This window comes from Seriola lalandi, unplaced genomic scaffold (assembly GCF_002814215.2).
Source record: "Seriola lalandi dorsalis isolate HSWRI2012SDOR001 ecotype SW California unplaced genomic scaffold, Sedor1 jcf7180002054829, whole genome shotgun sequence".
Taxonomy (NCBI): Eukaryota; Metazoa; Chordata; class Actinopteri; order Carangiformes; family Carangidae; genus Seriola; species Seriola lalandi.
Window position 1 is genome coordinate 239,715 of NW_019525382.1, and position 16,583 is coordinate 256,297.

The following is a 16,583-nucleotide window of genomic DNA, read 5'->3' on the forward strand; positions in this document are numbered from 1 at the left end:
CCCCGAGCTCTTCTAGTAATCACCAATCAGGTTCCTGTTTTCATTCTGAGAGTGACACAGTCTGACAGTCAAATCTCCAAACAGCCAGATCTGGCAACGCTGCAGACCTGGCAGTCCATGAGGTAGTAATGCCAGTCAGTGGGGAGATAGGCGCAGTGGTGGTGCGGTGGTAGGTTGTTTAGGGATCTGTGTGAGTGTGTGTGACTGCTGACTGGTGGTATTAAGCGATAACACTCACACCTGGTGTGTCCGTAGTAGTCAGAGGGACAGATGGGAGGAGAGAAGTGAATTTGGATTGTTGCCACCAATCTGGGCTGAACGCAAAATAGGAGATCGTTGTCTCTCTCGCTCTCTCTCTCTCTCTCCCTCTCTTTCTTTATTTCTTTCTGGCTCTTCCTTCTTCTGTTCATCTTATCCAAGGAATGCTTCAAATGCTGAACACACCTAAAGGTAACCAGCACTTCGGTATTTCACTTGATGTTTGTTAGCAATTCTATGCTTAAGAACTGTTTAATCCCAGAGGCACAAGAAGGGCAAATGTAACTCAAACATATGTTGAAAAGGATGAAGGATACGATGAAACATTTGTAACTGACCCACTGTTAAAAAATTTAAACTCTAAGCAACTATTCTGTTTGCACGTAAAGATGATGATTATATATTTTTCTGCTTGACTTTAATTACTTTGGCATGTGCGCTACTTCACACACCTACAGCACATTCTGTCATTGCAGACACACCTTCTCAGACTTTTGCAGCTCTGCACACCGGCACGTGAGGTAAAAACAAAAGGGGGTTAAAAAAAAAAAAAAGTAAAATGCAGCAGTAACACCCAAGGGAGACCAGTGCTGTTGGTGTTAATTGCCTCTGCCCCTCCTGATGAGCTTTTGGGCTGCAGTTTAGGGGCTTAAGGAGCATATGTATGGTGTGTGTGTGTGTGTGTGTTCTAACGTGTGGCTGGTAGAGTGAAATGATGCTGATGAGGTGAATCAGGTATCTTTAGAGCTGAGCCATGCAGCACTGTCTTTGTCTGGAGACCATGGACTGAGGGTGGGGAGAGGGCGTGTTTCCTCAAGGTCGTTCCTGCTTCACTGCACTCGTTTTGCATAGACATATGTATTTTTGAGCATCTGTGAGTGAGCACCAGCATGTTCACTCTAAAAGCTGAACAGTTTTGACTGATAATTATTCATGCAGTGATTCCTTAAATATGTTATAGTGTATAAAATTCTGCTTGAGATAAACTGTTTTCAATACAATATATCGAGGATAATGATATTTATTTAGAACAAGCAAAGCTTCATCAAGAACAGTTGGAATAATTTCACTCATGACAGCAAAAAATTGTCTTTTGTTACAAAAAAAAGTACTTAGACATTTTTACAGTGTTGGCAAAAAGAGCAACAAAAAGACATGCCAGCCATGCTGGCTGAAACACGTGGTGCTTCTCCAGTAATGTCTATTGAAGGCTACACACTGTATCATTACTCCTCTATACAGCATAGCTCTTATTTATTGTCTTTACAAAACAAGTGTAAAAGTCTTTCACAGGTCACACATTTTTACTGTGTTATAAGGAAAAAAACATTGGTTGAAGGAAAATATAATAATCCTGGGTGAAATGACTTTGTAAGATGGATATTTTTTGCAGTACAATGTCCTCAAGCAGTTTGACCTCCAACTGTATGTTGACCTGATTTGGACGTTGACATGACCTGGCACAGCGGTGGCAAAAATCCCTCCAACATTACTTACCTGTCTAATTCAGGTCAACTGGTGGATTGCATGCTGTGTGATTGAGAAGAGAAAAAATAGCTGACCTCTATTTTATAAATTAGGGTAATGTCCTAATCACTTCTCTGTACTACCACAGGTACTACTGACATTATTTAGTAAGTGGACAATTAGCTTATCCACCATGTAAAAAGCCAGGATGCTAGTTACATATGGTTAGCCAACACAAAAAAAAATCTCACAGTATGAAAGGTCTAGCTTGTGAATAAGTCATGGAAGCGATAATTCCATTCAAAAGGACCTCACTCATTTGAGAAAATATCTTTGCTATATTCCCTTGTACATCACTGGACTGTAGTTTGAGCTATGAAGCATCTTTCTCTTATGAGGATACTCATGAAATGGAGTAAGATTGGTGAATTATTTATATGCAGAGTGGAAATACAATAAGCACTGGTATCTGCAGGGGGTCAACAGAGACACCTGCTGGAGAAAAAGGTACAATGCAATTGTATGACAGTCGATATTATGAATAAAGTGACAATTGGATGCAGGGAATTTGTCCCTGTCTGTTTAAGGTATCTTTGAGCTGAGTGACTGAATACAACCCATGTTTTTTATGTTATTCTTGTTTGATTTTTTCCCCCCAGAATAACTATCTGGTGTTCATGGCAGAGCTGTTTTGGTGGTTTGAGGTGGTCAAGCCGTCTTTTGTGAAACCAAGAACGCTGGGCAACGAAGGCACAGGCAAGTCTTAAAAGCTCTGATCTTCCAATAGCATTCACAGTAGCAATAGCAACAACAGTATCATGCATAGAGAGAGTGGTGGTAAGTGCATGTTCCTGTATTCTATATGTGACACACATAAAGCAAAGTAATTAAGGAGAAAATGAGGTACAGTGTTATGTTGCTGTCCAGTTTGATAATTCGTCCCTGTTGTATCACCTCAGATCCCTCTTCCTTGTTGAAGAGTATTCCAGCCATCCCCATCTCCAAGGCAACTAAGAGAAGCTTCATGGAAAGATCCCCCAGTCCTGAAAGACCCAGGTATGTTTGTAACTTTGTAACATGAATTCTGTGTGATATACTGTGTGTACTTCTAAAAGTGCATCCTTGTATCCTTATCTGGATAAATGAAAGCTAAAAAGGACAATAAAAGTATATATTATAATTTATATAATATCTGTCATTTTCTTACTCTCATTCTCCAGTTTGCCCCTCCGACCCCAGCCTAGAAACTCAGGTAATTCTTTTTTTACCCAAATTGTACTGTAAGGTATACATATCAAACTATGATTACCTGTGGGTACAATAACCTCTGTTTTGAATTTTACTTTGCTTACTTGTGTCCCACAGGAGAGATTAAGAGGTCAACCTCAATGTCCTTTGTTGATGGCAATCTCGGCACCTGGCCTAAAGAGAAAAGGTTTGCAATATTGCTGTCCTGTTCATGTGCTGCTCATTTAAAATCCAAATCCCCAAGAGAATTAATCATCCCATGGGGATTAAGAAAAGCGTATTGTGATGTTGCCAAACCAGACTCTTTCATCAAATAACCTTTTCAAATTTGTTAGCTGTTGATGAAATTACAGTTTTTTTTTTTGTTTTTCTCTTAAGATCTGGGCCTTATGGAGTGTCTTTTGACATCCCCTTTGACAAAGAGGACTCTGCTCCTGCCCCTCTTTCCTCCACACGTGGCATGGTCAGGTCTGTCAGCACCGATGACGGTTCTGGTTTCAAGGTCCACCACCTGCCCCGTGGAATGAAGCGCAACTTATCTTTCCAGCCAGTGAATGGTCAGAGTATGGGCATTGAGGAGGAGGGCTGCCCAGACAGCATAGCTGGTATGGAGCCTGGCAAGCAAGCTTATCCCAACGGACATGGGAGTGTCATGTCAACAACTCCCTCCATGGAGGAAGCCCTGCAGATTATCCATAGTCCTAGCAGGCCCCCAGTGGAGGGCATCAACAACGGTTTCTTCCTGCACAGTCAGTCTACTGTTGGTGGCTTAGAGCCGGTGTCAGAGGTGGACTCCAAAGGACCTCTGAGCACCACAGACACCACAGAGGTGGACACTGGGATCCATATCCGAACAGAGGACATGCTAGATGAGGATTCCTCTCTGAAAGACTGCTCCGTGAACATGGAGCTGGATATGGATACGCCAAGCCCTTGCCCAAGCAGCCAGAGCAAATCCCCCACAGGGGTGAAGTTGACCAGCTTTGCTGAACAGAAGCTGAAGAAGATCAATCCATCAGCGCCAGACTCAGGGAGGGGCAGCAGCAGCTCCCTCAAGACCACTCCTGAGGGCTCTGAGTTTGGCCTCCCGTTATCTGTCTCCTGGGCCCCAACCCCTGAGCACAGCCCCATCCATCAACCAACCAAATCACCCCTTACTGCACAAGCATCACCAACACCTGTCCAGCTTCCACCCAATGACCCTGCTCAGGTCATGGCTACAGAGATGGTACAGCTGAGGATGAGGCTGGAGGAGAAACGGAAAGCCATTGAAGCACAGAAGAAGAAAGTGGAGGCTGCTTTTACAAGACATCGGCAAAAGATGGGTCACTCGGCGTTTCTCAATGTGGTAAAGAGAAAAGGGGATGGGGCTGCCAGTGGAGAGGAAGGAGGGAAAACTGAGGGAGAAGGCAAGGCAGCAAGCACAAGTCCCGTCTTTAAATTTGGAAGGAGCAAAGCAGACACACCTGATGGGGCAGAACAAAGCAACACAGCCTCCTGTTGGACAAAGTCACCCGTTGCAGGAGAGGAGGGTGGACAAAGTCCTGCTCAGCTAACTGAGGTGGACCTCACAGAGTATACGCGTTCTATTGAGAAGCTGAACCACTCATTAGCATTCCTCCAGACTGAAATGCAGCGACTTGCTCAGCAGCAGGAAGTCATCATGGCCATGAGGGAGCAACAACATCAGCAGGCGTGGGTCATCCCTCCTTCACATACAAACCCCTCACCGCAAAAACACAGTCGATCCGGAGCTGTTACTCGATCCTCAGGACCCTCCTCTCCTGCTGACTCCCCTCGTTCCACCCACCGCTCTCCAACCAGCATCAAACGAAAATCTGCCTCCTTCCACTCACGTAATCCCCGCACTGCTCGTCCCACCGAGCTCAAGCTAGCCCCCTACAATCGAGTCCTAACCGCCCCCCAATCAGTAGATAGCATCCCAAGGCTGCGTCGATTTTCTCCCTGCCAGCCTTTGGCAAGTTCCTTCGTTTACATGGGAGAGAAACCAGCAACCGCCAATCCGGAGACAGCAGCTCCAGATGGAGATAAAAACAAGGAGATTGATTCCCTCTTTTCCTCAGAGAGGGACCTTGCCAGTGTATGTGTAGCCAGCCCCCCCCCCAGCTCCCCCACCATGCAGAACAAAAGAGGGAAAACAGAAGTAGATTCAAATGCCAAAACCCAGGAAACAGAGGCTCACAACCAATCCAAGATCACTGCCGTTCACAAATCAGTTGTAGATGTCAAACCTACCATAGAGTCATCATTCCCTGAGGTGCTGGCCCACCCTGTGGTAGAAACCTTCACACTGACACCCACAGAGATCCCTCCCCAGCCAGAAGCTTCAGGCCAAGCAAAGAGCAGCTTGATTGAGGTTCCTCTTTCAGTCGTGAAACCACTGGAGGACCTGATCCTTGATGATGGTTTGGAGATGCAGCAGGGAAATGCGGAAGGCCTGGATGAGGAGCAGAAGATGTGTCGTGGTTTCTTCTTCAAGGTAGGCTGTTGTTTCAGACAATGTCTGTTACCGTATTACATGAAGAATGTTTGGACTTTCCTTAATTTCATTTCAGCCCATTATCTACACTTTGTAGCGGCTTCTCTTTTTAAAACAGATGAGAAGAAGGATTTGCTCAAAGGCCAAATGTGTAATGTACAAAAATGAGTACAGTCACTCAAGAGAGTTGAATAACAGCAGCAGAGAGTAATAACACCGGCAAATAAGATCACCAGTCATTAAAAAAAACAAAAAAAACATGTGTAATTAAACATTAAATAAACATAAAGCCAACAGCATAAACTTTAAAATGTAGTGGTGAAGATCTGGAAAAGAAGCAATTATACATTTGAACCTAGGGCAGCCATGTTTGTTTTTTATCAGGAAACGCTGTTGTTCCTAATATGAGATGGTGAATTGTTCCGGAAACAAGCCAGCTTGAGGACAGTGTTATCTTTCCATTTATGGGTTGTAAGATGTCTTGCTATCTGCAGTCTGGGCCTCGATTTAGGTCAGAAAACTGGGGCTGTTGTGAATAATTCAGGCACAGCTGTGGTAATGTGGGGTTGGAGAAGTGTTAAACTGAATAGATTGTGAGGGTGGATACCGAGGGACGAACAATGAAGATGTTCAGATAAAATAAAAATCTAGATGAAACTGATTTATATCATATCATATTCTATGATATAGCAGGCTGGCTGGTATACCTACTCTATGTTGGGAAAAACTGAATTCCAATTGAGTTTCTTATTGTAGGGCTGTAGTAAAAAAACACGATTTGACATTAATAATAGATTCTGAGTCTGTATGAGATGTCAATATTTTACAAACCATGTTTCCAATAGTCTGCTGCTCTCTTGCTTTAGTCAAGGTTCATGCAAAACTATCTTAAGTGCAGTGAGATGTGGCCATAAATATCCATGAAATAAGGAAAATGCTGTTTTGTTTTTCTTATCTATACTCAATACATCAATTGCAATAGATGTTTTAGTGTCAAAAAAAAAAAGAATGTCTAGCCCAGAGAAAAATCCTCTACTCTGTTGCCAGCCTTTTTACTGTCTCATTTAATTATACAAGAAGTTGACCTTTCACACTAACAGTTCAGGTTTTGGAATTATCTCATTTATTATCTCATTTATTATATTAGAGCAGATGAATAAAATGATTTAAGGAGTATCAGACTGTAATAACACTCAACATTCAGCCTCTTGATCTACAGCATGTCACAACTATAGAAGGTCTATTTTCCTCAATAAACTGCAGATAAAACAGTTACTTTATTAAATGACCCGGAATTCTTATTCTGCGTGGAACACCATTTACCTGAAGCAGTATAGGGTAACTGACTTTGTTTGCTCAGGAGGAGGGAAAGGCTGAGGAGAACATGGCTCAGAAGAGAGCAGCGCTGCTGGAGAAAAGGATGAGGAGGGAGAAGGAGAGCCAGCAGAGGAAGATGCAGCAGGAGGCTGAGCTGGAGCAAAAGAAAGAGGAAGCTCGGTACGTTGACACATCTGGAGAGAAAGTCCGTACACATTCTCAGAACACACAAGCATGGGAACACACTGTTGTGTGCTCTTAAGCCTTGGAAGGGGGAAATGAATTTATTCAAGCAGATTACTATTAAATGAATGTCCTATATTAGAAATATTTGTTGACACCAATATTAGTGTAATACAAATACGGATAATTTTATATATCTGTATATTAATCTGCTGGTTATTTCGCAAATCTATACAGTCCCAAGATGACATCCTCAAATTGCTTGTTTTGTCCAACTAACAGTGAAAACCAGGAGATATTTGATTTAATGTCACGGAAGACAAAGAAAAGTAACACGTTTGAGAAGCTGCAACCAGAAAATTTTTGTCATTTTACACTTGACATGAAATTACTCAGTGTTTATTTTATTTCATTTTTCCAGGGTATAACCGTATATAATTCCTAAGCTATAAACACATGCAGTATTTCTTATCACTGCTCTGACTCTGTTTCCATCCGTCTGGTCTGTCTGTTCAGACTGAAAGCAGAGGAGGAGCGTCTCAGGAAGGAGGAGGACAAGGCCAGGAGGGAGTTCATCAAACAGGAATACCTCAGGAGAAAGCAGCTCAAACTGATGGAGGACATGGACACCGTCATTAAACCTCGACCAGCCGCGGGCACCAAGCAGAGGAGGGGCAGGCCAAAGTCCATCCACCGTGACAGCATGGACTCCCCCAAAACCCCTGTCAGAGCTGCCACAGGTAACCATGGGAATGACCTCCAGTCAGAGAGGTCAAGGTCATCCCATCTGTCGAATCTGTGTGTCTTGCTGCCACTCTGCTTTGTGCCACCTGAAAACATCTTATACAACCAGCTAGTCTTTTTTATTACATTCCTGATGTGTCCGTTTTTCTTGTTTTGTGAATCTAATTAGGCCAGTTTAAGCTTTCAACTGGAAGAACTGTGACATTTGCATTGATATATCATACATTAGATAAATTGATCCCAATCGATATTATATTATATATAATAGGAAATAATAACAAGCAACAATCTTTTTCTGTTGTATATAATAAAAAAGGTGCAAAATAATACAGTAGGGCTTCAAATTTAACACTGACAAACTGAAGGAGCAATGTAGCACTAACATGTTTTTTTCATGTGTTCTTTTATGTAAATTGAATAATTCATTATATAATATGCATTTATACACATTTAACCATGTATTGTAAGTTGTGACCATATCAGTTTTGTGTGTGTGTTTTATCAATGTGAGAATTCATTGCTACATTGCTGCGTAAAGGGGTTGGCACAAAACACAGTGGCCATAAGATATTGGTCTCGTGATCATTCGTGGTGTCGGTGTAATCGTGTCGTGCTGTGCCACATCTCATTGTCTCACATCCAGGTTCACGCCAACGTGTCTTTTCAGTGTCCAGCTTGTCCCTGGCTTCCCTCAACCTGGGAGACAGCGACAGCGTTCAATCTGAGAAGAGAACACCAAGGTGAGACGTTTTTAATATACTAAGTCTCTGATTGCTGGTGGAACAATGGTGTCAAATGCAATAAACCAAACGCAATAAGAAACTTTTTAATCCAAACTCAAAGTTTGATGATTCTTGGGTTTTATTCACTTTTGGATACACAACCCTGATTCATTCAGGAATACAGCGGTGGGATATGTTTAGTTAAAAGTATGAAAATAAGAAAAGCTCAGCTGATTGGGTGGTGCCATCAATTAGACTGGACATATAATGTTGTTAAACTTCACGTGAAACCTGAGAGTATCTGATGAACTTTGATCTTGGAGTGATTTTTAACATAAGTCTTTAACAGTTTATTCTTCATGTGCAGTAATGGTCACATTTACTGACCTCTCCAGACTAACTCCAGTCCTCAGGTCTAACATTTCTCCTGTATTCTTCCTATGTTCCTTTCTTACTACTTTCTTTCCTGCTCTTTCACACATGTCAGAAGTGCTAGTTTAGCCTCTGGCAGTCTCCTCCACTTTCTGAGCTCTCCTAAACTGAGAAGGAGAAGGTTAGTTTCTGCCCCTCAGTTTAACATTAAGATGCTTCACGCTGTCCTGAGCACAATCCTATGCTGAAACCCTGTCCCCTCACTGGGTTTTATTAAGGATTGAATAGCACTTATAATAAAAGCAACATCTCTCTTTTATGACTGACTTCAAAGCACTGGTCTAATGCTACGCTTTTACCAGCATTGCCATCACAAAACATTAACTTCTCTTTTTCCACTTCACCACCCTTCTGCTGTGCCTCCCACACCAATTTACACTCCTCCACTTCTTTCTTTCAAAGTAAATTGTTTAACTTTGTTAAGAGCCACTACATCACCAGTCCTGTAGAGTACACCCTGCATAAAACACCCATCTTATCAAGTCATTCAACAATATATTTTGTCTTAAAATCACCCAGTAGGTATTGAAGATAGTTACTTAATGTTAAATTCATCTCAAACTGTTCTGGAAACATATCAAGATATATTGAATCCAAATTAGACTTGTATATCCTATTGGAAGATTTTGCCTTTTCGAGAAACTAAAGAAAACTAAATGACTTGTTAATGTGGGCAGCTTATGTTCCCAAAAAAGCACCACAAACACATGTGAGCAAGGGTTGGCTTTAGTTGCTCTTACTGTACAATTGCCCTGCTCATGGACTTTTACATAATTACATATAATTAGAGCAGTGTATTTTGAATGAATTATAATCCCAGTGGAATAGTGGTCGTCACTCTGTATATTAGTAAATCACTTGTTGCCAGTGTACAGAGGGGACACACCATGCAGTTGCCGTCCACAAAAGCAGAGCAAGTAAACGCCAAGTGCTGCACTGTAATTGATTGAACTCTTTTACTGACCTTCAATGCACCAGACTGCTTCACATCACTGCACTCACTGCCTGTGCTTGCAAGCTTTGCTGCTTTACTAGTTACTGTAAGGCTCTACAACTAAACCAAGCCCAAACTCAAACTGTGTGCTTAAATAGTACGCACAGTTTCCGCCATAGCAAAGGATAAATCTATGCAAATATGATGTAGACAGGGTGGGAAAATGACACCAGTCAACAGTCAAATTCCACTGGTTTACAATGGCTGGGTTGAATCATGTTTGGAGATGGCTCTGTATTTAAAAAAACATCTAGTTGGCTTATGAATAGCACAGTTTTTTCCTGCCCTGCCTACAGTATAATTTGCTGAGTGTTCAGGAGCAGCACCCATGCAGAAAGGTGAACTAATTGTGTGTGTGTGTGTGTGTGTGTGTGTGTGTGTGTGTGTGTGTGTGTGTGTGTGTGTGTGTGTGTTCTAGGCCTGACTCTGCAGATGGCTTCCTGTCCCCGAGCCGCTCCAGCAGCAGGAATGGAGAGAAGGACTGGGAAAATGGATCCACAACCTCCTCTGTGACATCCAACACAGAGTACACTGGTAGGTCAACTTAACACATTTCCTCTACAGAATATCTTTTGCATGCAAATTTTAAAATGAAATCAAATATTTATAACATAAGGGATGCTAAATGCCAACCAACATTATAGCTAATGTTTTTGAATAACATGATAGAGTTTAGGGTTTAATTCTTCTTGGGTCATTTTTATCGTTAGCTTAGTTTTTATTCTAATACTGAAGGCCTTTTTTTAAAAATGTCTACTACTTCATATCCACGGTATTCTTGGCATGGTTTCCTCTCCGTGTAATCCAGAAATTTCTGATGTGTGAACAATTCTTTGTGCTGTGAGTGCTGCATTCATAGCTCATATTCCTTTGTCACACTGACCGATAACACCGAAAAATGCTACCAGTTAAAATCCTCATACATGATTTATCAAAAGAAAGAGCAAAACGATGGAGGGATTTCCTTTGAAATAAGTGGAATGGTTGCCATGACAACAGCCTCATCCTGACATTATCTCCCCTGTTCTCATTCAGGACCGAAGCTCTACAAAGAACCCAGTGCCAAGTCTAACAAGCACATCATCCAGAATGCTCTGGCCCACTGCTGCCTCGCAGGCAAGGTCAATGAGGGGCAAAAGAACAAGATCCTGGAGGTAACAGCATGGAGCTTTTAACATATTGTTTTATATACTGTAGAGGTCAAGTTGTCCTGGTGGCTTTATTGATAATTCACACCACGTGCGCTCAACACTTTGGGGTTTAAAATCTCTTCCCTTTTTTTCCTGTCTGGTTTTACTGGCATGAAACAAATGCACATGAGTGTGACAAATTTTCTACTGTAAATTGCAATTATTCAAATAATGGTGGAGTTGTTCTATAATAAAAGAGTGACTGGAATTAATTTGTGAATGAAAACAGTATTTAAGTTCAAAGGAAAAACACAGCAGAGGGGTGAGTAATGATAGGACCTTTTTGTACTGATGGAATTAGTGATGTGGAAATGTACATTTTATTTAATTTGTCAATACAGGCAAACATGGAGGAAGACTGACTTTGCATTAAACTGGGAACAGGAGAAATTAGAAATAAAGCCTGGTCAAAATAAAAGATCTCGTTCACTCACTGTTTTAGAATTTAAAGTAAGAGGGTTTCATAGTGATTTACAAAGGTCCATCAAGGAAACCTCACATACAAAAAAAAAATTGTTAAGTCACATGGATGTCCATTCAGAGACTTTATTTTCTATCTTTTTTTTTGTCCCTTCAGTATACATGGCCTCCATACTGTATCTAATGAGCTTCTCTCCCCTGACCTTAACAGGAAATGGAGAAATCAGAAGCCAACAACTTCTTAGTGTTGTTCCGTGATGCCGGCTGCCAGTTCCGCTCCCTCTACACTTACTGCCCCGAGACGGAAGAGATCAACAAGCTGACAGGTATTGGCCCCAAGAGCATCACACGCAAGATGATCGATGGCCTGTACAAGTACAACTCGGACAAGAAGCAATTTAGTCAGATACCAGCCAAGACCATGTCGGCCAGCGTGGACGCGGTGACGATCCACAACCACCTCTGGCAAACCAAGAAGCCAGCCACCCCTAAAAAAGTAGTGCCTGCCCTGTCCTAATGGAACTTGTTACCCCAAACATCACCATTTCCCCCTCGAATGGAACATACCCATTTCAATTTGCACTTCATTGTACATATCCATAAAGATTCAAACACCTGCAATGCCAATTAGATGAATGCATATATGTCTTTTTCATGTTTGTTTTTCCTCTCATTGCATTCCTGTCCTTCTTTCTTCTCCTTACTCTGGACCGGACATGATAGGACTCAAAGATTAGGAGCAACTGGAATGTATGCCACTGTTGAAGAATGATGTAAATGCTTATCACTTCTGTGTTTCTAGAGACTGTCACGTTTAAGTCAGTTCACGAAGGCATGTATGAGTGTTCTTCTTGTTTCCTATGTGCCAAACGTCAAAAAAAAGAGACAGTATGAATGCTAGGACATTTTACTCGGTACAGTGAAGCACTGAATGTTTTTAATTCATGTACAGATTGATTTTTGTTTGCATTATCCTGTTGATGTGTGGCCTTATGCTTGTTTTGTTTTAGCGTGTGCGAGTGCAATGAGATGGTTGTAAAGCAGCGTATATACTGAGGCTCTTTTTGTATTTGGAGGAACATGTTTTTTCTTCATCGCCGTGGGTAAAACAGTTTGTATATTAAGGTACGTAAAAACTACAGAGGGCCAAAAAACTAATTGCATACAGCTAGGATCAGCCACATGGTACACGTGTGTTCAGCTCAACAAAGCCAAGCGGTTTCAGCTTTTTCAGAACCCTTTTTGAGAAGGTGATTTTAAAGAATGCAGGACGTTACTCTAGGTCACTGGTTCTCAACCTCTGGGTCTGGACACCTTCAGAAGATTTGAGCTATAATATACAATGTGTGAAAAACATATTTCTAATATACAAATATGCTATCATGTTATCATGTTATGATACATTTCTTTTTCTCGTAAGTAGTTGAAACTTTAAAACTTAAACCAATAATTTAGTAAAACTAACCCTTGTAGCATCAGAGTTGACCTGGTGGTTTGCTGGCACTCACAGCGGGGCTTTACATGGAAGCATTGCTTCAGACAAAAAGGTTGAGAACCAGTGTTGTAGATCACTTTGTTGCTGGTTCACAGCAGGTTTGTGAACAAATAAAAACACCTCAGTATTATTTCTTCTGTATTTTGAAATGCTGCCCACTGCACCATGTAGAAACTTTGCAGTATATTAAGATAATGCACAATCACACACTCAGCCACTGGTATCAGGAACATGACTAAAATCCAAGACATAATGACACCTAAGATGTATTTCTCTTTATATCTATATCAGGATTTAAAATGAAATCTTTGTGCTAGTACTCTCTTGACAGTATTCAATTCAAGATAACACACTACTCATCTTAATAATGTCTGCACTCATCAAGCTTTAAGGCACTTCAGGTCCATCAAGCACCAAAATGTAGTTGACATAGTGCACACACAAAGTCTAGATTTCTGATTAGTTAAAAATCAATTGCTCTGTTATTAAAGAAGCCAGTCATGCATCAGTGAGTTACTGTCTGACTCATTAAAAATGGCCACACTGTTACAAAATGGCTGTCATTTTCAACACATCTGTGCATCAGTTGTTCTTTTGTCACACAAATGTGTGTTAACCCAAACTAAACATTATCTGAGTGTGTATTAGCAGCATCTGTCGCATATGAATGGAACATGTCCTAACCAGGCCAGGTTAGATTTCTTTGTTTTTCCTATTATTGGGAGAATGAATCTCACAGAATAATGCATGGCAGAATGGGCAGATCCTTGTTGCTGCATACGGGTAAGAGACTCGCTACAGGGTTTCATTGGTGTCAGCAACATGTTCCTTTTGCCACAGAATGTCAAGTCAACACCATTCGAAGGTATGATTTCCAACAAATCAAATCTGCCAACATGGTGCTTTGCTTTTCAACTGGGGGGGGGGGGTATTTATGACCAAAAGAGAGCATATACATGTCTTTGAAAATGTAAAACAATATGACAGTGTGAAGAAGTGAAGAAGTTTCTTTGTTGTTTATTGAAAGGATTTGTCCACAGAAAGCTCTGTCCACCTGCTTTTGGCTGTTTAAGGCCAAGGGAAAAGATTATTTAAAGTGTAATGATATTGTACAGTGTGTTCATGTGCGCTCATACCTATTACTATGATGACCTTGTTTTGTTTGTCAGACACTGTGCTGTCATTCAACATATTGCTGAACATGTAGTTTAATTTTTGTTTTTGTTTTTTTTCCTTTTAGCATTTAATAAACTTAAGCATGGCCTCAGCATTTATATGGTATTAACTGTAAAACAAAATTTCTACTTTAAAAGGAGGGAAAGTGATAGATAGATAGATAGATAGATAGATAGATAGATAGATAGATAGATAGATAGATAGATACTTTAGTAAGCAGGGTTGATATGATTATGGTTTTATTTTGTATTGATTTATAGAAAATTATGAAGGAGGTGTTTTACAGAGGACACTTTATATCAAAGCTTTTGTGTGAGGCAACATAATCGAACAATTCAAGGTGTGTAACCTCAATCTTATCCTTACTGATCTAGAGAAAATTATAAGACATCAAGGCTACTAATAACCCTATTGTTTACAAGCTTGCAATGCATAACTGTGTATTATCAACATACAAATTGAAAAATACTTCTATCCTGAGAAAAGAGTGGGACCCAAAACTGATGATTGGGACACCGCACAGCTGAGTTTAGTAGAGGTAAATTCGTCTGAATATTATTTGTGTGAACAAATTGACAATCAGTGAGTAAATGTGTAATCTATCAATATAAAACGAGTTCCACAAATACAAGAAATAGATTTGTAAAATGTAGATTTGCAAATATAACATGGATCTGCAAATACACAAACAAATTCCATGAATAAAAACATATCTGTGAATACTTTGAATATATTTAGAAATAAATGAAAAGCATTTGTGAATATCTTCCAAACATGTACAGCTTTCAAAGACAATTGAAATTGAATCAATTTTCTATTTGTGAAACGAAAACGCATTTGTGGATCTCAGGTCTACGCTTGTAGATTTGCATTTTAGTTTTGAGACAAACTTTCGGTCAGTCTGAATGAAAATCAACTTGTGTCAGTCAGCTACTTTGGGAAAACACGTGCTCACCTGCTGACGACGCCATTTCTGCTCTTCAGAATAAGAGCACGCAGTCTTCTACGAGCTGTTTTATTTCCCCAAATAATCAGCGAAAATTAACGTGCACTACGTTAACGGTGTGAAATGACATGGTTATGGTTAAGACCTGGTCTTTGATATTATGGCTGTTGGTGTTTACATTTGTTTTGTTAAGAAATTACGTATAACAATGTTAATGTTCGTTGTTAATATGTAAACTAAGCTAACGTTAACTACTAAATCGGCACCTGTTGCCATGGCGACAGTAAACATTCATGTTGCAGAATGAGGGAACGAAAACACTGTGTTGCTGATGAAGATGCATTGTAAATAGAGCACATTTCATGCCCATCCATAACTGGTGTAATTTCTTTATTGTAATCATTCAGTCCATTTGCTGTTTACAGCATAATTGGTATTTTCTACATGTAGGCTATAATCAGTTGGCAGTTATCTTTATTAGTCCTGTACAGTCACTGGAACAGCCAATAAATCTCTTACAGGTGGTAACAGTAAGGAATGTCATAATGCACAATCTATACTAAATAAGTGAAAGGATACAAGGTTAATTTATTTCTCATTTGACACAGGGTTGCATAACAAGATGAGACAAAATGTTTTATTTATATGACATCTTATGTATTCAGTCATTTACTGTATATTATTTTTGTTTTGGTGAGTAGTAGCATAATGGGAACGACAACTTCTCCATATACAACGTTAGAGTAAATATACGAGCAAATATGACATGAATAAATAAAGATAATAAACATATATAATAACACTGTTAATGTTGAGACTTTAGACTCAGTGTCATGTTTTATAAAAGATGTTTACTCAGAAAGAATGAATGAAAAATCCCTATACTTTCATTCAATTTGTGAAATACAAAGGTTTGTACTTGCCTATTTTACACTCAGGCCAGTAGATGTCCCAAGCATGAAGCATCAAGAAATGAACATTTTCACAAACAACGCTGTCAGACTTACCTCCAGTACCAGGCAGTTGATTTCTTTAAGCTAACAGGATATAAACGCCTGGGACTGTACACAAAGTCATGTTTCAGTTCACGATGGTGTTTAGCGTCCGTGTAAAGCAGAAATGGCGCGCCAGTCAGGTTTCTCCCTGCATGCCTCATTTCCTGTTCACCTTACTTCCGATGTTGTCACAGGTATGAAAAGATTATGTGTTTGTTTGTTCCCCAGTTTACTTTTCTTATGCTGCTGTTATACATGTCATCCTGAAAAATACTCGGCCGGGCCTTGGCCGAGAAATTCGACTGAAGTGCGGTCCGACTGGCTGCCGGAGTCCAACAACGGAGTCCAACAACCCACTACCAGGCTTAGGTACACCACACGTGTCAGACTCGGCCCATTACCAGTTCTGACATCCAGGATGGCTTGTATTCATTTCCTGCCGTTTTCCCCATGCCAGTCCTTCCCTTGGATGCGGGATAGAAACGGATTACATGAC

General features: G+C 40.5%; 1 protein-coding gene across 2 annotated transcripts in view; it reads left to right on the forward strand.

Annotated features, from left to right (window-relative positions):
- Positions 1-14,240, forward strand: part of camsap2a (calmodulin regulated spectrin-associated protein family, member 2a) — a 49,594-nt gene extending 35,354 nt beyond the window's left edge. Inside the window, exons 8-18 of one of the 2 annotated variants that reach the window (XM_023426528.2) lie at positions 2,385-2,481; positions 2,685-2,781; positions 2,946-2,977; positions 3,091-3,160; positions 3,352-5,473; positions 6,834-6,970; positions 7,490-7,713; positions 8,361-8,457; positions 10,284-10,399; positions 10,901-11,019; positions 11,687-14,240. In XM_023426528.2, coding sequence (XP_023282296.1) covers positions 2,385-2,481; positions 2,685-2,781; positions 2,946-2,977; positions 3,091-3,160; positions 3,352-5,473; positions 6,834-6,970; positions 7,490-7,713; positions 8,361-8,457; positions 10,284-10,399; positions 10,901-11,019; positions 11,687-11,992 — 3,417 coding nt within the window. In that variant the 3' untranslated portion in view covers positions 11,993-14,240. The remainder of the gene's footprint in view (positions 1-2,384; positions 2,482-2,684; positions 2,782-2,945; positions 2,978-3,090; positions 3,161-3,351; positions 5,474-6,833; positions 6,971-7,489; positions 7,714-8,360; positions 8,458-10,283; positions 10,400-10,900; positions 11,020-11,686) is intronic. The other variant, XM_023426530.2, reaches the window with a different exon arrangement.
- Positions 14,241-16,583: the final 2,343 nt, after the last annotated feature.